The following is a 19,158-nucleotide window of genomic DNA, read 5'->3' on the forward strand; positions in this document are numbered from 1 at the left end:
AGGCTTCTCTGTCCCTGGGACTCTCCAGGCAAGAATACTGGAGTGGGTTGCCTTGCCTTCTTCCAGGGGATCATCCTGACCCAGGGGTCAAACCCATGTCTCCTGTGTCTCCTGCATTGCAGGTGGATTCTTTACCTGCTGAGCCATTCATCTTTTAGGTGTCAGCTTAGTCTTTACTCCTCAAGTTTCCTGCATGCCTTTATAATATCTGGAACTTTGTCTATCACAGAACATAATACCACACTCTGTACAGGGACAGCATTGACCTGTTTTAAATTTTTGTCTCTTACTGGGTCTGTCGCCTGGGAATTATAGAAATCGTATCTATCCTGTTCACTTTTTGTTTTGCCAGGCTTCAGCATATGTGCAGCATATATTTATCTTTCAATAAATTGTGATTGAATGTCAAGGTCTATAAATAGTCCAATGACTTAGCATTATTCTTGGGAATAGTGAAGTGGATTTTTTTCTGGCAGGGCAAAATATTCATGCAATATGTGTGGGTCCCTGTAACTGTCCCTAGACAGATAAATGGATTTCTACAGCCAGTTCTATAACTAAATAGTGTGCTATTTCTCCTTAGTAATGTAATACTTGAATCAAACTTAAATGTCTTTAAGACGGCGGTTGGTCCCCAAAATTTGGCTATTTTGAGTGAGGCCTGATATTCAGTGATTTCATTGTATTCACCAGTTTTTTCCAGATTTCTAGGGTAATGCTGGTAGTTTTACAAAGTGATTAAAAGACTTCTCATAAGAAAACTAGCTCTTAGTCCTTAGTCATTTAGAAAGTTCTCTATGTACTAAGAAATTTTAAGTCTTCCGAGCAACATTTTTAGTTTGGGCTCTCTGTTTCTGGCATTTCAAGCAGTATGATGATCCCATTATATTTTCTGTGACATGACCTTATAATTCTATTTGGCAGCAAAAATGAAGTAATTTTTTATTGTAAAATTATATTTGGTATAATATAAAATTTGAGAAAGGGCTATATAAATGAGCATTCAAACCAGTGCCTTCAAACTAATGCCAATTGGCTTTCAAACTAATGCCAATACTTTATTCAGTAATATGTTAAAAAATATCATATATTACCCAGGATAATGAAGAAAATAAAAGCAGATTACTCTTTTTAGATATACCATTTTTATTTAACCATCATAAAAGATGAAAGGATTTTTATATATTTTGTTAGTTAGCTTTATTTTTTTATTTAGTAAGGAATGATTATAATGTCAGTGGTTTTGAGCCATAACCTCATGAATGTTAATATTTGAAACATTTTTATTTAAAAATGTGCATAATGTATAAATGGTAAATTGTTGATAATGTGTTTATAGACCAAAGTATGTAAAGATGAGTTTATTTCTTACTTTCTTGAAATCTCATGCTGTTTAACTTTTAAATTATAAATAAATTTAAAAATCACTTATAATCCTACTACATCTCATTTTGTTTTCATTCATAGTTACTTTCAGTCTTTATGTCCTTGCAATATGTACCTTTAAGCATTCATATTTTTCATTTGTTTTCATAATGATGTATAAACAACTTTGTTGCTTTTAAATTAACATTCTTTTTGAAATATGTTTTTTATTTATTCTACATAATTGTCTTCATACTTGTCTAGGTATATTCTAATGTAAATCCGTTTTTAGATAGAAACCATGACTTCTGGTTTGAAGTTTTGCTTTTTATTCTTGAAACTTATTTACTGTTAGTAACACATCATAAGATGCTTATTTTAATTCCTTTTTTCTTTTAAATATCAGATAATGTACATCTTAAGGTAAATCATTATGAAATTGATAGTATTTTTATACAAACAGAAGTTAAACATAAGAAAAGCAGATCATCTAATTTGCACATGAAAACAAGTCATTTCAGAAATGAATTTGATCTGCAGTAAAAATAGGGACTCTGATTTTGTGCACATAACCTCAATGCTTGGGTCACTATGACCTTGAATACTTGGGTGACTTGAAAAAAATGAAAGAAAAAAGAAAAGATTCAGTTGGAAAAGTTTCTCTGCCAGTGACATGACATCACCCTTGGAAATGTTTCGATATTGTGAAAACAGGATTAAGAAAGCACTACCACCTAGTAGCCGGGGACTTCCTGGAACAGCCTAACTACATAAACAGTTCTCTGCACTTTCCAAAGCTGCCAGCACAAATGTCTGCTATTTTTGATGAAGAAAACAGATGGAAACAGAGGGTAAGGGTGATGGGTAACCTCTGCCTGTGTGATGAGAGATCCAAAAAGAGAGAGATTTCCAGTCTTGGTGATCTCTGAAAATCAAATAGATGTAAAAAGTAAAAATGTTTTAAGTTTAATTCTGAAAACTAAATGTAATGTCTTTTATGCTCTAACCTTTTAAAAAAGATATTGATCATTTTCATATTCACCTAGGGGTCCTAACAGATTCATTAGTAATTCATGAAATAAATATTTAATTTCTTATGAGATTTCTGAGATAAGGAAGGTGCCAGTCTTTATATATAGGTGGGAATTTTAGATATGTCCAACCATGGGGGGGATTTTTTTTCTTCTAAAAAAATTATTTCCCAGGATATTTAAAACAAAACTATGTATTTCTCAACAGCTTAAAAAAAAATTCCTTTTAGAAGTAATGCTTAATAGAGAACCCATTTAAACATGAATCTCTATTTTTAATTCAAAAACATAATGTTATATAGGATATGAATAATTAACATTTGCACTTATAGTGTGACAATAGTAAAAATTTTGTTTTTGTTATAGAAACATATTCAAATCATCGTATCGATTCTTGAAATGTCATTAATGAATATCATAACTACATATTTTTTGCCTTGTAATTTGTTTCCTGACTTTTCATGTAGTATAAGAGGGATGTGATGAGTTACTTTTCCATGTCTTATGATTGTGCTATATAGAATAATGTGACTGTCTATAATATCTATAAAACACAAAGGTTTTCTCTTTGTAATTATACTGTACTTGTTTCAATAGCCTTTGCTTCAGTTTTAGTACAATAAAAATATTTGAATATAATACCAAATATTTGAGAAGAATCAGATAAAATAGTACTGAACTAATTTCTTTATCTATTCTATACCATAAGATCTCTTTTAAGGTCTTCAGTTCAGTTCAGTCACTTAATCGTGTTCTACTCTTTGCGACCCCATGAAGCACAGCACGGCAGGCCTCCCGGAGGCCGACTCCCGGAGTCCACCCAAACCCATGTCCATCGAGTCGGTGATGCCATCCAGCCATCTCATCCTCTGTCGTCCCCTTTTCCTCCTGCCCTCAATCTTTCCCAGCATCAGGATCTTTTCAGATGAGTCAGCTCTTTGCAACAGGTGGCCAAAGTATTGGAGTTTCAGCTTCAACATCAGTCCTTCCAATGAATACCCAGGACTGATCTCCTTTAGGATGAACTGGTTGGATCTCCTTGCATTCCAAGGACTCTCAAGAGTCTTCTCCACAAACACAGTTCAAAAGCATCAATTTTTCAGCACTCAGCTTTCTTCACAGTCCAACTCTCACATCCATACATGACCACTGGAAAAACCAAAGCGTGGACTAGACAGACCTTTGCTGGCAAAGTAATGTCTCTGCTTTTTAATATGCTGTCTAGGTTGGTCATAACTTTCCTTCCAAGGAGTAAGCATCTTTTAATTTCATGGCTGCAATCACCATCTGCAGTGATTTTGGAGCCCAAAAAAATAAAGTCTGCCACTGTTTCCACTGTTTCCCCATCTATTTCCCATGAAGTGATGGGACCGGATGCCATGATCTTCGTTTTCTGAATGTTGAGCTTTAAGCCAACTTTTACACTCTCCTCTTTCACTTTCATCAAGAGGCTTTTTAGTTCCTCTTCACTTTCTGCCATAAGGGTGGTGTCATCTGCATATCTGAGGTTACTGATATTTCTCCCGGCAAATAAGTTTAGTAAATATCTATCATCTCATATAAGTACAAAATAAAAGAAAAAGAAAAAATGTTTTCTTGCGATGAGAACTCAGGATTTGTTTCCTAACAACTTTTATGTATAACTTAGAGCAGTGTTAATTGTATTTATCATGTTTATTACATCTGTAGTACTTACAGTTGAAATTTGTACCTTTTGATCACCATCCAAGTTTATCTCGTCCACCTCTTGCCTCTGGTAACCATATATCTGATTTCTTTTTTTATGAGATTGTTTGCTTGCTTGTTTCTTTCTGAAGTATTATAATTGCCTAAAATACTATGTTAGTTCCTAGTGTACAACATAGTGATTCGATATTTCTGTACTTTACAAAATGATCACTATAATAAATCTAACCATCATTATATCACCATAAAAGGTACTACATTATTGTTTACTATATTCTTCACACTGTTCATTTCATGCACATCTCATTTATTTTGTAACTGGAAATTTGTACTTATTTATCTCCCTCATCTAATTTTCTCATCCCACCACTCTCATTCCCTCTGGCAGCCACCTGTTTGTTCTTGTATTTATGATCGTTTCTAATTAGTTATGTTTATTCATTTGTTTTTAGATTCGATATATATATATGAAATCATATGGCATTTGCCTTTCATTGTCTGAGTTATTTCACTTGAAATAAAATCCTCTTGGTTTATCCATGTTGTTGCAAATGGCAAGATTTCATTCATTTTATGGCTGAGTAATATTATATATATATATCACAATTTCTTTATACGTTCATGTAATGATGGACACTTGGGTTGCTTCCATACCCTAGCTATTGTAAATAATGCTTCATTGAACATAGGTGTGCATATATCTTTTTGAATTAGTGTTTTTGTTTTCTTGGAAAAAATATCGAGACATGGAATATATGCATCATGTGTATTTCATTTTTTGAGGTACCTCCATCCTGTTTTCCATAGTGGCTGCATCAATTTGCATTCTCATTAGCATTGTGTAAGTGTTCCTGCTTTTCTACATCCTTGCCAACACCTGTTACTTAATGTTTTTTTTTTTTTTTTGATAGTGGCTATTTTAACAGGTATCTCATTGTGGTTTTGGTTGCATTTACCTGATGATTAATGTTGTTGAGCATTTTTTCATGTGTCTGATGGCCATTTGTATGTCTTCTTTGGTGAAATATCTATTTAGACCCCCTGCCTGTATTTTCATTGGGTTGTTGTTTCTTTTTTTCTTTTTTTGATATTGAATTGTATGAATTCTTCGTATATTTTAGTTATTAACCCCTTTTTTGGACATATCATTTGCAAATATCTTCTCCCATTCAGTGGGTAGTCTTTTTGTTTTGTTGATAGTAGTTTCATGAGCAGAAGTTGTTATATGTACAAAACTTTAAGTTTGATTTAGTCCCATTTGTTTATTTTGCTTTTGTTTTCCTTGCCTGAGGAGGCATAACCAAAAACCACTGCTAACATTGATGTTAAAAAGCATACTACCTATGTTTTCTTCTTCACGTTTTATGGTTTCAGGTCTTAGATTTAATTCCTTCATTTGTTTTGAGTTTCTTGTTGTATAATATATGGTATGAGAAAATAGTCCATTTTGGTTCTTTTGAGTGTAGCTGTCCAGTTTTCCTGGCACCATTTGTTAAAGAGGCTGTCTATTCTCATTGTATATTCTTGCCTTCTATGTCACAGATCATTAACTATATAGGTTTATTTCTGGTCTCTCTATTTTATTCCTTTTATCTATGTGTCTGTTTTCATGTCAATACTATATTGTTGTGATTACTGTTCTTTCGGGTATAGTGTGAAACCAGGTAGTACAATACTTCCAGTTTTCTGCTTCTTTCTCAAGATTGCTTTGGCTATTTGACCTCTTTTGTTGTTTCATATAAATTTTAGGATTATTCTAGTTGTGTGAAAAATGCTATGGGTATTTTGATAGGAATTACATTGAATCTGGAGATTGCTCTGAGTAGTATGGACATTTTCACAGTATTAATTCTTCTAGTCTGTGAGCACAGTTTATCTCTTCATTTAATTGTGTCTTCCTCAGTTTATTTCCCCAATGTTTTATAGTTTCTAGAGTACAAATCTTTTACTTCCTTGATTAAATTTATTCCTAGGAAATTTATTCTTCTCTATGCAATTGTAAATGAAATTGTTTTCTATAAATTTCTGGTCAATTATTATTCATATATAGAAATGCAATAGATTTCTGTGTTTTGTTTGTATCTTGTGACTTTACTCAATTCATTTCGTAGACCTAATAGTTTTTTGTGTGGAGTATTTAAAGTTTTCTATATATAGTACCATATATATATAGTACCATATATAGTTTTCTATATATAGTACATGTCATCTGCAAATAGTGGCAGTTTCAATTTGGATGAATTTTATCTCATTTTCTTGCCTAAGGCTTGCCTGGCAAGGGCTTCCAAACTATGTTGAATAAAATCGGGAAGAGTGGGATCCTTATTTTCTTCCTAGTTTAGAGGAAATGCTTTCAGCTTTTCACCACTGAATATGACATGAAATGTGAGTTTGTCATATATGGCCTTTAGGTTGAGGTATGTTTCCTTTGTAACCACTTTGTTGAGAGTTTTTGATGTAAAATGGATATTGAATTTTGTCAAAAGTTTTTCTGTATCTGGTTATATGATTTTTATCCTTTATTTTGTTAATGTGGTGTTTCACATTGAGTGATTTGTATATATTGAACTATTCTTGTGTCCCTAGAGTAAATCCTACTGGATCATGATTTATAATCCTTTTAATGTGTTACTGAATTTAGTTTGCTGATATTCTGTTGAAGAATTTTGTATCTATGTTTATCAGGGATAATTACCTATTATTTTCTCTGTTTTCATAGTGTCTTTGATTTTGATATCAGGGTAATGCCATGTAGAATGAGTTTAAAAACATTCCATCCTTCCCCTTCAGTTTTTTGAAATAGTTTGAGAAGAATAGGTATTAAGAAGACTATGTTTGAGAATACCCTTTTTTTTATCCCCTCACTTTTTGTGTGATTTTAGATGTCAAGTGAGTCCTTTGATGGAAACATGTATATGGAGCTTGTTTTCCTTTTAACCCATTGAGCCATCCTATTTTCTGGATTTCAACATTTAGTCCATTTACATTTAAAGTAATTATTGACAGACATGTACTTATTACAATGTTGTTAGTTGTTTTCTGGTTATTTTTGGTATTCTTCTCTGTTCCTTTCTTCTCTTAGTCCCTTATGATTTGGTTACTGAGTTATGTTTGTGTTACTTCCTCTTTATCTTTTGTGTATCTATTACATGTTTTTGATTCATGGTTACTATGAAGTTCTTATATAGTAAATATCAGTATATTTTAAGTTGACCATTGCTCAAGTTTGGCTGTATTCTAAAAACACTACATTTTTACTCCCCTCTGCCACATTTTAGTTTTTGGTGTCTTATTTTACTTTTTTTTAATTTTGTACATTGTTAAATAATTAATATTTGATTTTACTAGTTTTGTATTTTAGCCTTCATACTAGCTGCATAGTTGGTTGGTCTGTTACCTTTACTAAATATTTGGCTTTACTGGTGGTATTTTTCTCTTTTATAATTTTCATAGTTCTGGTTATGTTCTTGTCTTTTCTGTTCAAGGAAGACCCTTTAACATTTCTTATAAGGTTGGCTTAGTGGTGATGAACTCCTTTACCTTTTGCTAGTCTGGTAAACTCTTTATCTCTTCTTCAATACTGCATGTTAACTTCACCAGATAGAGGTTCTTGGTTGTGATCTTCCTTTCAGTACTTTGAATATGTCATGCCGTTCCTTGGCCTACAAGTTTTCTGCTGAAAAATCAGCTGATAATCTCACAGGGTTTATTTTGTATGTGACAAGTTGTTTTGTTTTGTTTTGTTTTTTGCTGCCCTTCAGTTCAGTTCAGTTCAGTCGCTCAGTCGTGTCCAACTCTTTGCGACCCCATGAATTGCAGCACGCCAGGCCTCCCTGTCCATCACCAACTCCCGGAGTTTATTCAAATTCATGTCCGTCGAGTTGGTGATGCCATCCAGCCATCTCATCCTCCGTCATCCCCTTCTCCTCCTGCCCCCATCCCTCCCAGCATCAGGGTCTTTTCCAATGAGTCAGCTGTTTGCATGAGGTGGCCAAAGTATTGGAGTTTCAGCTTCAGCATCATTCCCTCCAAAGAAATCCCAGGGTTGATCTCCTTCAGAATGGACTGGTTGGATCTCCTTGCAGTCCAAGGCATTCTCAAGAGTCTGCTCCAACACCACAGTTCGAAAGCATCAATTCTTTGGTGCTCAGCTTTCTTCACAGTCCAACTCTCACATCCATATATGACCACAGGAAAAACAATAGCCTTAACTAGATGGACCTTAGTTGGCAAAGTAATGTCTCTGCTTTTGAACATGCTATCTGGGTTGGTCATAACTTTCCTTGCTGCCCTTAATACTCTCTTTATCTTTAACTTCTGACATTTTGATGATAGCGTATTTGTGTAGGGTCCCTTTGGATTGACTTTATTTGGAATTCTCTGGGATTCCTAGACTTGAATGTGTTTCCTTCACCATTTTAGAGGAATTTATATCCATTGTCTCTTGAAATATCTCTGTCCCTTTCTTTTCCTTCTGGGAACTGTATAATGCAAATGTTAGAATGCCTGTTGTGCCCCAGCGGCTCCTTAAACTATCCTCATTTTTAAAAATTCTTTTTTTTGTTTTGCTGTTTTGATTTGGTGATTTCCTATTAGCCTGTATTGCTTCCGTATTGTATTCTTATGTATTGCTGATCCTTTCCTCTGCATCATCTAATCTGCCTGTGATTCCCTCTAGTTTCTAACTTAGCTCCGTTTCATTTAATTCTTTTTCTGAGGTTTTGTCTTCTTTGTAACATTATTTGTAACATTATTCCTTTGTCTCCTCATGTAAAGTAATTTTCTGTTTCTATGTATTAGGTAGATCAGCTATTATCTCCTGGTCTTTAAAGAGTGACTTTGTATAGAAGGTTTCCTGTGGGGTTCAGTAGTGTGGCCCCTCCTGATCACCAGAGCCAGGTGCTCCAGAAATGTCCTCTGTGTGGGCTGTGTGCATACTCCTGTTACCACTGAGTTGCGATTGCTTTGGGTGCACTAGTGTATGGGGCTGGTTCCCAGTACAACCAGCTGTAAGGCCTGGCCACAATCTGCCAGCTCATTTATACTCAGAGAAAGTTTCAACAGATCATACCCCTCAGGTACATGCCCTAAAATTAATAAATGAATTTCCTTCTTGTATGACCCAGGCACTTTTCTAACTGCTGCCTCTGCACTGGGATTTGGAAAGAGTGAATCTGTGCCTTCACCCTTTAAGAGCAGTCTCAATTTCCTACAGGCTTCTAGCTCTCCCACATGTAAGCCCCTCTGGTTTTAAAGCCAGATATTATACTGGCTCATCTTCCTGGTGCAGGTCTTCTAAGATGGGGAGCCCAATGTTGGACTTGGGCCCTTGGCCCTTTGGAGAAAACCCTTAGGGCTGTGATACCCCTCCTGCTTGTGGATTGCTCCACTGTGGGCATGGGTTCTGCCTAAACTGCATGTCTGCTCCTACCTGTCTCACTGTTGCTTTTTGTTTTTATCTTCAGTTATAGAAAATATTTTCTGTTAGTGTTATGGTCATTCTCAGAGATGGTTCTCTCTATGTAGTTGTAATTTTGGTGTATGTGTGGGGAGAGGTGAGCCCAAGATCTCCCTACTCTGTCATCTTGTTCTACCTCCCACCCACAACTGTAGTTTATTATTGATAGGGTTTGTGGGGTGGCTCTAATTAGAATTTATTCTAGGTCTATTTTAATCTACAGGCTTTCTTTTCCTCAAGTCAGTATTCCAGAATCACTGCCCAGAAGCCTAGGTTATAGTGAGTACATAGTTTCCCAGAAGAGCTTAGTGCCTTTTGGTGATAAAGTATATACAGTATTTGTTTTGTGTGGTGATGGTGGTAAGAGGTCACACTGGCACTTACCCATTCACTGTACATGTCTAGACTGAACCTTTAAGCATATTTATACTATTACTAAATTACTATTCACATAACTGCTTTTATTTGTTTTATTTTTGTTAATAAGCTTCATGAGTTCAATTAAAACTGTGTTAAATTGTTTGACATATTTCTTTAATGGTGTCTCTTCTTATTTTTGATATATTGAAATGTTACCTTTATGTATAATGCATTTTTTGGCATTTCTAGACAAAGCTTGCTTTCATTTATGATTCACAGTCTGGAGAGAACTGTGTTCTTTGTATATCTCTAGGTGACAAATATTTGTAGAATTATTAAGGGGATGTACCTAAAGCAGAAAACATGCTTTGAAGTTAGAGGTTTATAGAATGAAAGTACATTGATGGGAAAGGCTTACTTTTGTTAATAGTGCAGTTTTCCTTCTTTTCCAGATCCTCCTGAATTATTTTGGAAACTATATACCTAATGCATGGACACAAGATAATGGCTGCACTCTTTGCGAAGTGGATACAATTGACTTGTCTGAAGTAGATGTGAGTGGAATTGACTCTGGGTGAAATGTAGTAATAAAAGTATATTTTCATGAAATGCAATGGTTTGTAAAATAAAAATGACACATTTTATAGTGTTGATAATTTTGTAGATAATAGATTTATAAATCTAAAACTTGATGACAGAAAATTGCTGGATATGTATATTTATAGAAAAACCAGATAATAATTGACCCCAACTGACCCCAGTAAAAGGGGCTTGGTTGTTAATATTTACTAGCTTGCTATGAGTGGGAATTCTTGTTTTTAGTCTTTAACTTGGTCAAAGGATTGAGGAAAATAATGGTTATAATGCTTTAGTATTTGTATTGACTAATTTTATCTGTCAAAATTAGTTGATTAGCTTGATTTTCAAATTTGATGATTTAAAAATAATAATAAATAACTAAGGACTGTTTTAGTATTTTATATATGGTAACTCATATTAATTTTGCAAATCCCATAGGTTTGACTGAGGTTTACAGATGAGAAAACTGAGGTACCTCCACATTAAGCAACTTACTTAAGGCATGCATTTTTTTTTTTTTTTATATTGGAAGTGCAATTTGAATTTAGGCAATTTGGTACCAGACCCTATAATTTTGACCACTGTGCAGTTTTGCCTAGATGCCACATATATATTATATGCCAGGCATAGTGCTACTTATACATATATTTCATATAGAATTATAGTTATAGTTTACCATTTATACTTTGAAGATAAACATGTAATTGGAAGTAATTATTATTTATGTATAAAATGTTTTATGCATCCTTCTTCTGTCATCAACCAGAGCAGTTTTAGGGTATCCTGTGGTAATATTTTTCTTTCAAAAATTGGCTCTTATAATTTGGAAGACTATTATGTGTATGAACAATGGGTTCTAAGGATAATTTTATCATTAAGACTGATTATTTCCTTTACTTACCATAGTTTTGTTGAATATCTACAGCATGCGAGATAAGTGTAGACACAAATAAAATTCCCCTTAATATAGTTCTGGTGACTTCTGGACCCATGCAAATTCAAAATAATCTCACTGTAAAGTACTAAATGTCCTGAATTAAGTAGTTTCTGTTTTTATCACTGTCTGAAAGGGAGGATAAAGAGTAATTTGTTCATATTTAGGAGCTTCTGAACAGAGCCCTCTGTTACTTGAAACTAGGACTTTTTGGGCCAGTCTCTGAAATAACAAGCTAAATGTTTCCTCTCTGGAAAGAAAGCCAGAAAATTTCTGAATGAAGCTGCATCGTGAAGATGTTTAAAAATTCATTCTGATCCTTTTTTCAAAAGAGTGCTGTCTTCTGGAGGAGTTAAATTTTTTTATCTGTTTGGTTTCCTGTTAACATAAACTTTCTGGTGCCAAGACAGAAAAATATTTATATTATAATTTTTTATCTTTATTTTTTTGCACATAGGAGTAACTTGATTCTCAAGCCATTTTTGTCTTACAGACTGCTAGAAAGGAAAGCCATTTTATTATAAAAATAAATTTCTTATGTATTTTATTTATATATTAATTATGCATATAAAATTAAAATTATATGGGTAGTTATGGTCTAGGGCTAGCATATTCTAAGATGTGGGCTGTTGGTAAGTTTCTTTATATGTAAAAATGATAATGGTTGTCTCAGGATTGGTAGGAGGCTTAAAGAAATTACACATATATGTTTATGTATATAGTGATATTTTATATGATAAATTATATATATGAAATGCTAAGCCTTGAACAATACTTAACTGTTATCATCATTGGTGTACTGTTGTTATCATTAGTGTATAAAATGAACTTAGATTGATAGTGGAGATGTAGCATGGTGAAGCCTAACTCTACCTACTGATTAATGTGTTCTGAGTTGCTCTAAATCTCCTTTTTCTCATATTGTAAATTTGGAATAATAAATGACTTCTAAGGTTATTATGAAATTTAAATGACATGCATCACTTCATTTGATAAGGGAGAGTTGTCATCCCGTTTTTACTCATTTTCCCTATTAAATTGAGAACTCCTAGAAGGTAGAATTTTTTTTCTTTTAGTTGTTTGTCTTTGTTTATGGACTTAGTAATAAATATTTGAGTAACTGAATGAATATATACAATGAATTGATATATACAACCATGTTTGAGTTGTACTTCAATCCATACAAATATTAGGTTATCAGATGACAGAGGAATACATGAGGTATGATGTGTGAAAAGATGGGGGAGAGGTGCCTAATTTGGCACTTAACATATATAGCACTTTAAAAAATCTGTAATCTTTATTTTTAGAAGGTTTTTGTTATTTAAAAATTTTTCTTGTTTAATAGTGTGATGTACTTACTTGTCTTTTCTTTTTACCGCTTGATCTCCTTCACCCATCTGTATATAATTTGTAATTTAAAAATCTAAAATCAGGCTTCAAGACATGAATTTAAAAAGGCATTATAAAGAAATCTTTCACATAGTTCCAATAAAAATACTATTGCATGGTTATTTACTTATGTTTCTGTATTCCTCAACCATTTTAAGTTTCCAAGCCAGGGACTTTCCCTCTATTTTCTAAATATTTCTGATCACGAGGATTGACTAATACTAGATATTTCAGAATTGTTCCTGCCATGAGTGAAAGATAAGCCATCCTCTAACACTTACTCAAACAGAAATTAAGAAAATATATAAAAATCGATACAAGATAGATATATTAGTGATGCAAAATAGCTTTCCTTATATATAACATAATAATGAAGCAAAATAAAGAACTATCAGTAAAATGATATTAAAGATTCAAACATAGAAATAAAGTCTCATGATTTTAGTAATGAGGCTAAATGAGGTTTCTCATAATAATCTCTATGATTACTTTATTTGAGCCACAGATTAACCATTCAGTTTCCAAGCCACAGAAACAAACAAGGAAGCACAGGTAGCATTTTGGCTTCTGAGGTGAAGCTGTCAAAATAGATTCATATCTAAAGGGAACATTCAATAGTAGAGCAGGCAATAACCTTAATTATAGTGTCCCTGTAATAAATATAGTGGTGAGTTTCCTCTTCAACCTGAATCATAATGTCAAGATGTTATTCAGTAAAAATCATTCATGGGGTCCTCAAAAATGTATTAGAGAATTGCCACTGGGCAATCAAAGTTATGTTGTACTGATATTATAGTGTGTTTTGTGCTGAATTGATTAATATTTGCATAGAATTTAAAGTAAAACCATGCTAATGATAATTTGTTTTTATGTTTCCCATAAAACAAAGGTCTATCCAAATGTAACAATAGGGGTTTTTATTGAGCAACCAACCCCTTTCCTACCTCGATTTCTGAACACATTGTTGACACTGGATTACCCAAAAAAAGCACTTAAATTCTTTATTCATAACAAAGTAAGTATTTGAAAAATGAAATATTTTAGGTGAAAACTTTGATCTTAGTTGAAACTATTTGTTATTATTTGTTCACGTCTAAAAATTTTTTCAGTTCAGTTCAGTTCAGTCACTCAGTTGTGTCCGACTCTTTGCGAAATTCGATGGGGGTTTTGAAATCATTACTGCTTTGCCTCTATAGGGGGCTTCCCTTGTAGCTCAGTCAGTAAAGAATCTGCCTGCATAGCAGGAGACCCAGGTTCAGTCCCTGAGTTGGGAAGATCCCCTGGAGAAGGAAATGGTGACGCACTCCAGTAACCTTGCCTGGAAAATCTCCTGGACAGAGAAGCCTGGTGGGCTGCAGTCCATGGGTTCACAGAGTTTGGCACGACTGAGTGACTAACACTTACTTATTTGCCTCTTTAGCACCTAAGTATTTTCAAATCCAGTAATTAGTATCATAGTATTGGGATGAGCCACATGAAGCTGTCATTTTTTTTGTAGATCAAAAATGGTTGACTATCAGCTATTTTAATAAATTTAATCTAGTATATAATGAAGAGATGTCAAAGAGTCTATAGTCGTTTGCCTTTGGGTTTGTACTGGTACTTACTTTTGTAGAACTGGTCATAAAATCATAGCTAATGATAATACCTGGGTTTCCCTGGTGGCTCAGATGGTAAAGAATCTGGCTGTATTGCAAGAGATGCAGGTTCAGTCCTTGGGTCAGGAAGATCTCCTGGAGAAGGGCATGGCAACCCACTCCAGTATTTTTGTCTAGAGAATCCCATGGACAGAGGAGCCTGGCAGGCTACAGACCAGGGGATCACAGAGTTGGATGACTGAAGCAGCTCAACATGCACTTGGTGATAATACCCAACATCAGAACTTGAAATGTCTTCCAGATACAGTATTGTTTTGACTAATCACACAATGACATACTCTTTCCCAAAGGCTTTCATTTCCTTCAAAAAATGTTTAGATCCTCCCAAATACCTCCCACATATGGTCTAAACTTAAAGACATTTTTCCTCAGTGTTTTTCCATTTACTTATCTCTTTCACGTTGAAACTGTTGACATTTATTATCATATGGAGAAACTCAATAGCCATGAAGTATAGTTAGTTTAACATTGTTCTTTCTTCCTGATGTACATATCAGCTAGTCATTTGCCTTTTCCAGAGACTATTTTATTTAATATATTTGAAAAAACTAGCTCAAGTAAGTTTTAAAGGGTGAATGCACTGAGCATTTGCTTTTTATAAAGTGCATTGTAATATATTACTTATATTAAAGTTTTTTTTATGGAATGTGTCTTACACTTTTCCTCCTTTCATAGGACCTAAAACCCCTTGATAACAGGAGTTTTTATCTTCTTTTATTTAAAATTTTACCTTTAACGAGTTGTGAAAAGCTTTCAAAAATACTTAGTGAGATTTGATAAATAAAAAGCTCTGAAGTTCTCTAATGATGGAGATAATCTTATCTAAATTTTAGCACAGTCAAATCATACTAGTTTGATGACTTTTGATGTTGATTATTTTCTCATCATATTTATCAATAAAATCATATTAATTTCCCCTTCTTTTTGTTAAAAATGACTCTTTATATGACCATAACTTTTCTCTCTGCGTAAAATAACATTGTAATATTTATTTTATAAAAATGATGATAACAGATTAATGGGTTAGGTTTAAAAGTTATTTTTATGGATATTTATAACACATATCTAAGATTCTCTACCACAAGCCTTTTTTCAAGTTAGAAATTTTTTATAGCACTTAGGGTTTAAGTATTAATGCAAGGGTCTGTCTAGAAGTAGATGTTAAAAGAATTTTAAAGTATCTTAAAAAAATTCCTATGTATCTTTTTTTAGGTTCTTTCTGTGATATTTAGATGACATTTATATATGTAATGCATTTAATACAGTTATCATTTTGTCTGTAATTGACTGAATATGTGAATTGTGGAGTTCACAATTTTGAATGTGAAGTTATCCTTCAATATGAAAACTTCAGTTGTCTTATTTTTTCTCACTACTTTTCTTTTTTTTGAAACTAATTTTCAATTTTTAAAATATGTTACAGGAAGTTTATCATGAAAAGGACATCAAAGTATTTTTTGATAAAGCTAAACATGAAATCACTACTATAAAAATAGTAGGTCCAGAAGAAAATCTAAGTCAAGCTGAAGCCAGAAACATGGGAATGTATGTTTTGACAAATATAAATTCAACCAGTATCTACTAAAGAAAATTTTCTTCAAAATTAATATGCTAAACTTGGATGTCTCAACTGTATGTGCACATGTGTGTGTATGTGTGCATGTGTGTGTGTACATGTGTGTATCCGCACATGAGCAAGCCCCTGCTTTAGAACTATATCTATGTTTGAGTGTATTTATGTCTAAAGGGCCATGAAAATTATTTATAATTTTCTTTTAATGGCTGAGAGTCAATATATTTAATGAAACTATTAATTGAACTTCAGTTCAATATTTAAATCCTCAGACAGATGAGTCATGTGACTGATGTAACAGTGATTTAAATATGTATTAGCTGAAGGTTTTGTGGGACAGAAATGTATGTTTCAGATATTTTAGTTACCTCCTGGGCTTCCTCAGTGGCTCAGTGGTAAAGAATCTGCCTGCAATGCAGGAGCCACTTGGAGATGAGGGTTTGATTCCCTGGGTTGGGAAGATCTTCTGATGGAAGAAATGGCAACCCACTCCAATATTCTTGCCTGGAGAATCCCATGGACAGAGAAGCCTGGTGGGCTGTAGTCCATGGGGTCACAAAGAGTTGAACATGACTAAAGTGACTTAGCATGCATGCATGCATGATCTAAATAGTACTATAACCATAAAGGAAATACTTTAGGTCCTTTGTCTAGCCCCTTTAATAACTTCAGACAGATTATTTATAAAATTTTGGTTGCAGTAAAGACAGTCATTTATTCTGATCATTGAATATGCCCATCAGTGTTTAGAGAGCTACTGATTAAAAGGTAAGAGATGGTCACTTCTTAGCAGGATATATTCTTGTACTGTGCTATGGAAGCTCTGCCCAGAGTAATAGACAGTGCCTACTGTGGGCATATAAGGACTGGGAGGAAAACAGACCTTGGAAAAATCAAACTGATGTTAATACTAAGGGTTCTGTAACTTAATCATTGGAGAGTACCTTGGGTCCACATTTAGAACCTGTTTTCTCTAATTTAAAAAATTCTGTGTGTGCTGTTGTGTCTGACTTTGCCTCAGCACAGTGTTCTCTAATTTACTTATGTCATTACAGTTATCAGCAGTTCATTCTTTTTCATTGCTGACTAGTATTTTTCCATATGAATATATTATAAGTGCTTTATATTCTGTACAGTTGATAGGCATTGGGTTATGTAGAGTTTCCGGCAATTATGAAAAAGACTGCTAATGAAGATTCTTTATTAGAAGTGTGAATAAAATGTATTTTGTGTGTGTGCATGTGTGTACATATATCCTTTAGAATATATTTGGAAAATACCAAGGAATGGACTAACTAGGGCCCAGGTTTAGGATAGATTATGTTTAACTTTTTAAGAAATGGATGAATAGTCCAAAATGAATGGACATTTTACACTTATAGCAACAAGGTGATAGAGCTCCAGCTCTACATGTTTCTCAACATTTATTGCCCATCTTTTTGTTTTAGCCACCCTACTGAGTATGGAAAGATATCTTACTCTGGCTTTTTAAGAATTACCTTTTAATGAGAAGAAGTTTTAATCTTAATAAAATTCTGTTTCATTTTTTTATGCTTTGGTATTTATTTTCTATTTAAGAAATATTATTCTGATGTCATGAATCCATTCTTTGAAATTTTTCTTTCATAAGCGTTATTATTTTATAATTTATGTCGAAGATGTTTCAATCTGCAACTCATCTTGAATACATTTTTGTGTTTTGAGTGAAGTAGGGGTCAAATTTTATACTTTGCAAGTGAAATCCCAGTTGTTTCAACACTCCTTTTATTTCTTTTTAAAAAATTATTTATTTTTTAATTGAAGGATAGTTGATTTACAAAATTTTATTGTGTTCTATCAAATATCAACATGAGTCAGCCATAGATACACATAAGTGCCCTCCCTCTGAACCTTCCTCCCATCTCTCTCCCTATCTCACCCCACTAGATTGTTACAGAGCCCCATTCCTTTTTAATTTAAGGCTTTTCTTTTCCTACTTAATTGACTTGGCCTTGGTCCTAAATTAGGTGACTGAGTATTTATGTGTGGTTGGGAACTCTCCATTCTGTCTTGTTGCTCTAAGATGAATGCCACACTTTATTACTAAGAATTTATATTCATCTTGAAATCATGTAGTATAAATGTTTTCATTTTTATCCAAGATAATCTGGGCTGCTTTTTAAAAAAAATTTTTTAGTTTATTATTTTATGTTGAGTATCAGTTTAGTTCGGTTTAGTCACTCAGTCGTGTCCGACTGTTTGCGACCCCATGAATCGCAGCACGCCAGGCCTCCCTGTCCATCACCAGCTCCCTGAGTTCACTCACACTCATGTCCATCGAGTCGGTTGATGCCATCCACCCATTTCATCCTCTGTTGTCCTCTTCTCCTCCTGCCCCCAATCCCTCCCAGCATCAGAGTCTTTTCCAATGAGTCAACTCTTTGCATGAGGTGGCCAAAGTACTGGAGCTTCAGCTTTAGCATCATTCCCTCCAAAGAAACCCCAGGGCTGATCTCCTTCAGAATGGACTGGTTGGATCTCTTTGCAGTCCAAGGGACTCTCAAGAGTCTTCTCCAACACCACAGTTCAAAGGCATAAATTCTTTGGTGCTTAGCTTTCTTCACAGTCCAACTCTCACATCCATACATGACCACTGGAAAAACCATAGCCTTGACTAGATGGACCTTAGTTGGCAAAGTAATGTCTCTGCTTTTGATGCTATCTAGGTTGGTCATAACTTTTCTTCCAAGGAGTAAGTGTCTTTTAATTTCATGGCTGCAGTCACTCACATATAATATTTGTCTCAGGTGTGCAACATAATGCTTTAATATTTGTATATGTTGTGAAATAATCACCACAATGCCTAGTTACCATCTGTCACCATACATAGTTAGAGTATTTTAAAATAATTTCCTCTAATTTTTTTTTGAACAATTTTAACAGTCTTCCTATCTGGTATCCTGTTTGACAGTTGCTTAGAAACAACTGTGTTATGAAGATAAATACTGTCAACAGCAGAAAATGATAACTTGAATAAGCAGTGACAGAGGAGAGCTCAGAAAGAACCCCAGATGCAGAAACCACAATACTTGGAAGCATGTCATATATCACAAGTAGTTCACTCCTTTGTGTTCCTGATGATA

At 33.9% G+C, this 19,158-nt stretch overlaps 1 protein-coding gene across 3 annotated transcripts in view; it reads left to right on the forward strand.

Moving 5' to 3' along the window:
- PLOD2 (procollagen-lysine,2-oxoglutarate 5-dioxygenase 2) overlaps window positions 1-19,158 on the forward strand; it is a 119,049-nt gene that overhangs the window by 83,498 nt on the left and 16,393 nt on the right. For all 3 annotated transcript variants that reach the window (XM_068988831.1, XM_068988844.1, XM_068988837.1), the window contains exons 8-10: window positions 10,353-10,454; window positions 13,695-13,820; window positions 15,887-16,008. In XM_068988831.1, the coding sequence (XP_068844932.1) occupies window positions 10,353-10,454; window positions 13,695-13,820; window positions 15,887-16,008 (350 nt within the window). The remainder of the gene's footprint in view (window positions 1-10,352; window positions 10,455-13,694; window positions 13,821-15,886; window positions 16,009-19,158) is intronic.

This window comes from Capricornis sumatraensis, chromosome 1 (genome assembly GCF_032405125.1).
Source record: "Capricornis sumatraensis isolate serow.1 chromosome 1, serow.2, whole genome shotgun sequence".
Lineage (NCBI taxonomy): Eukaryota > Metazoa > Chordata > Mammalia > Artiodactyla > Bovidae > Capricornis > Capricornis sumatraensis.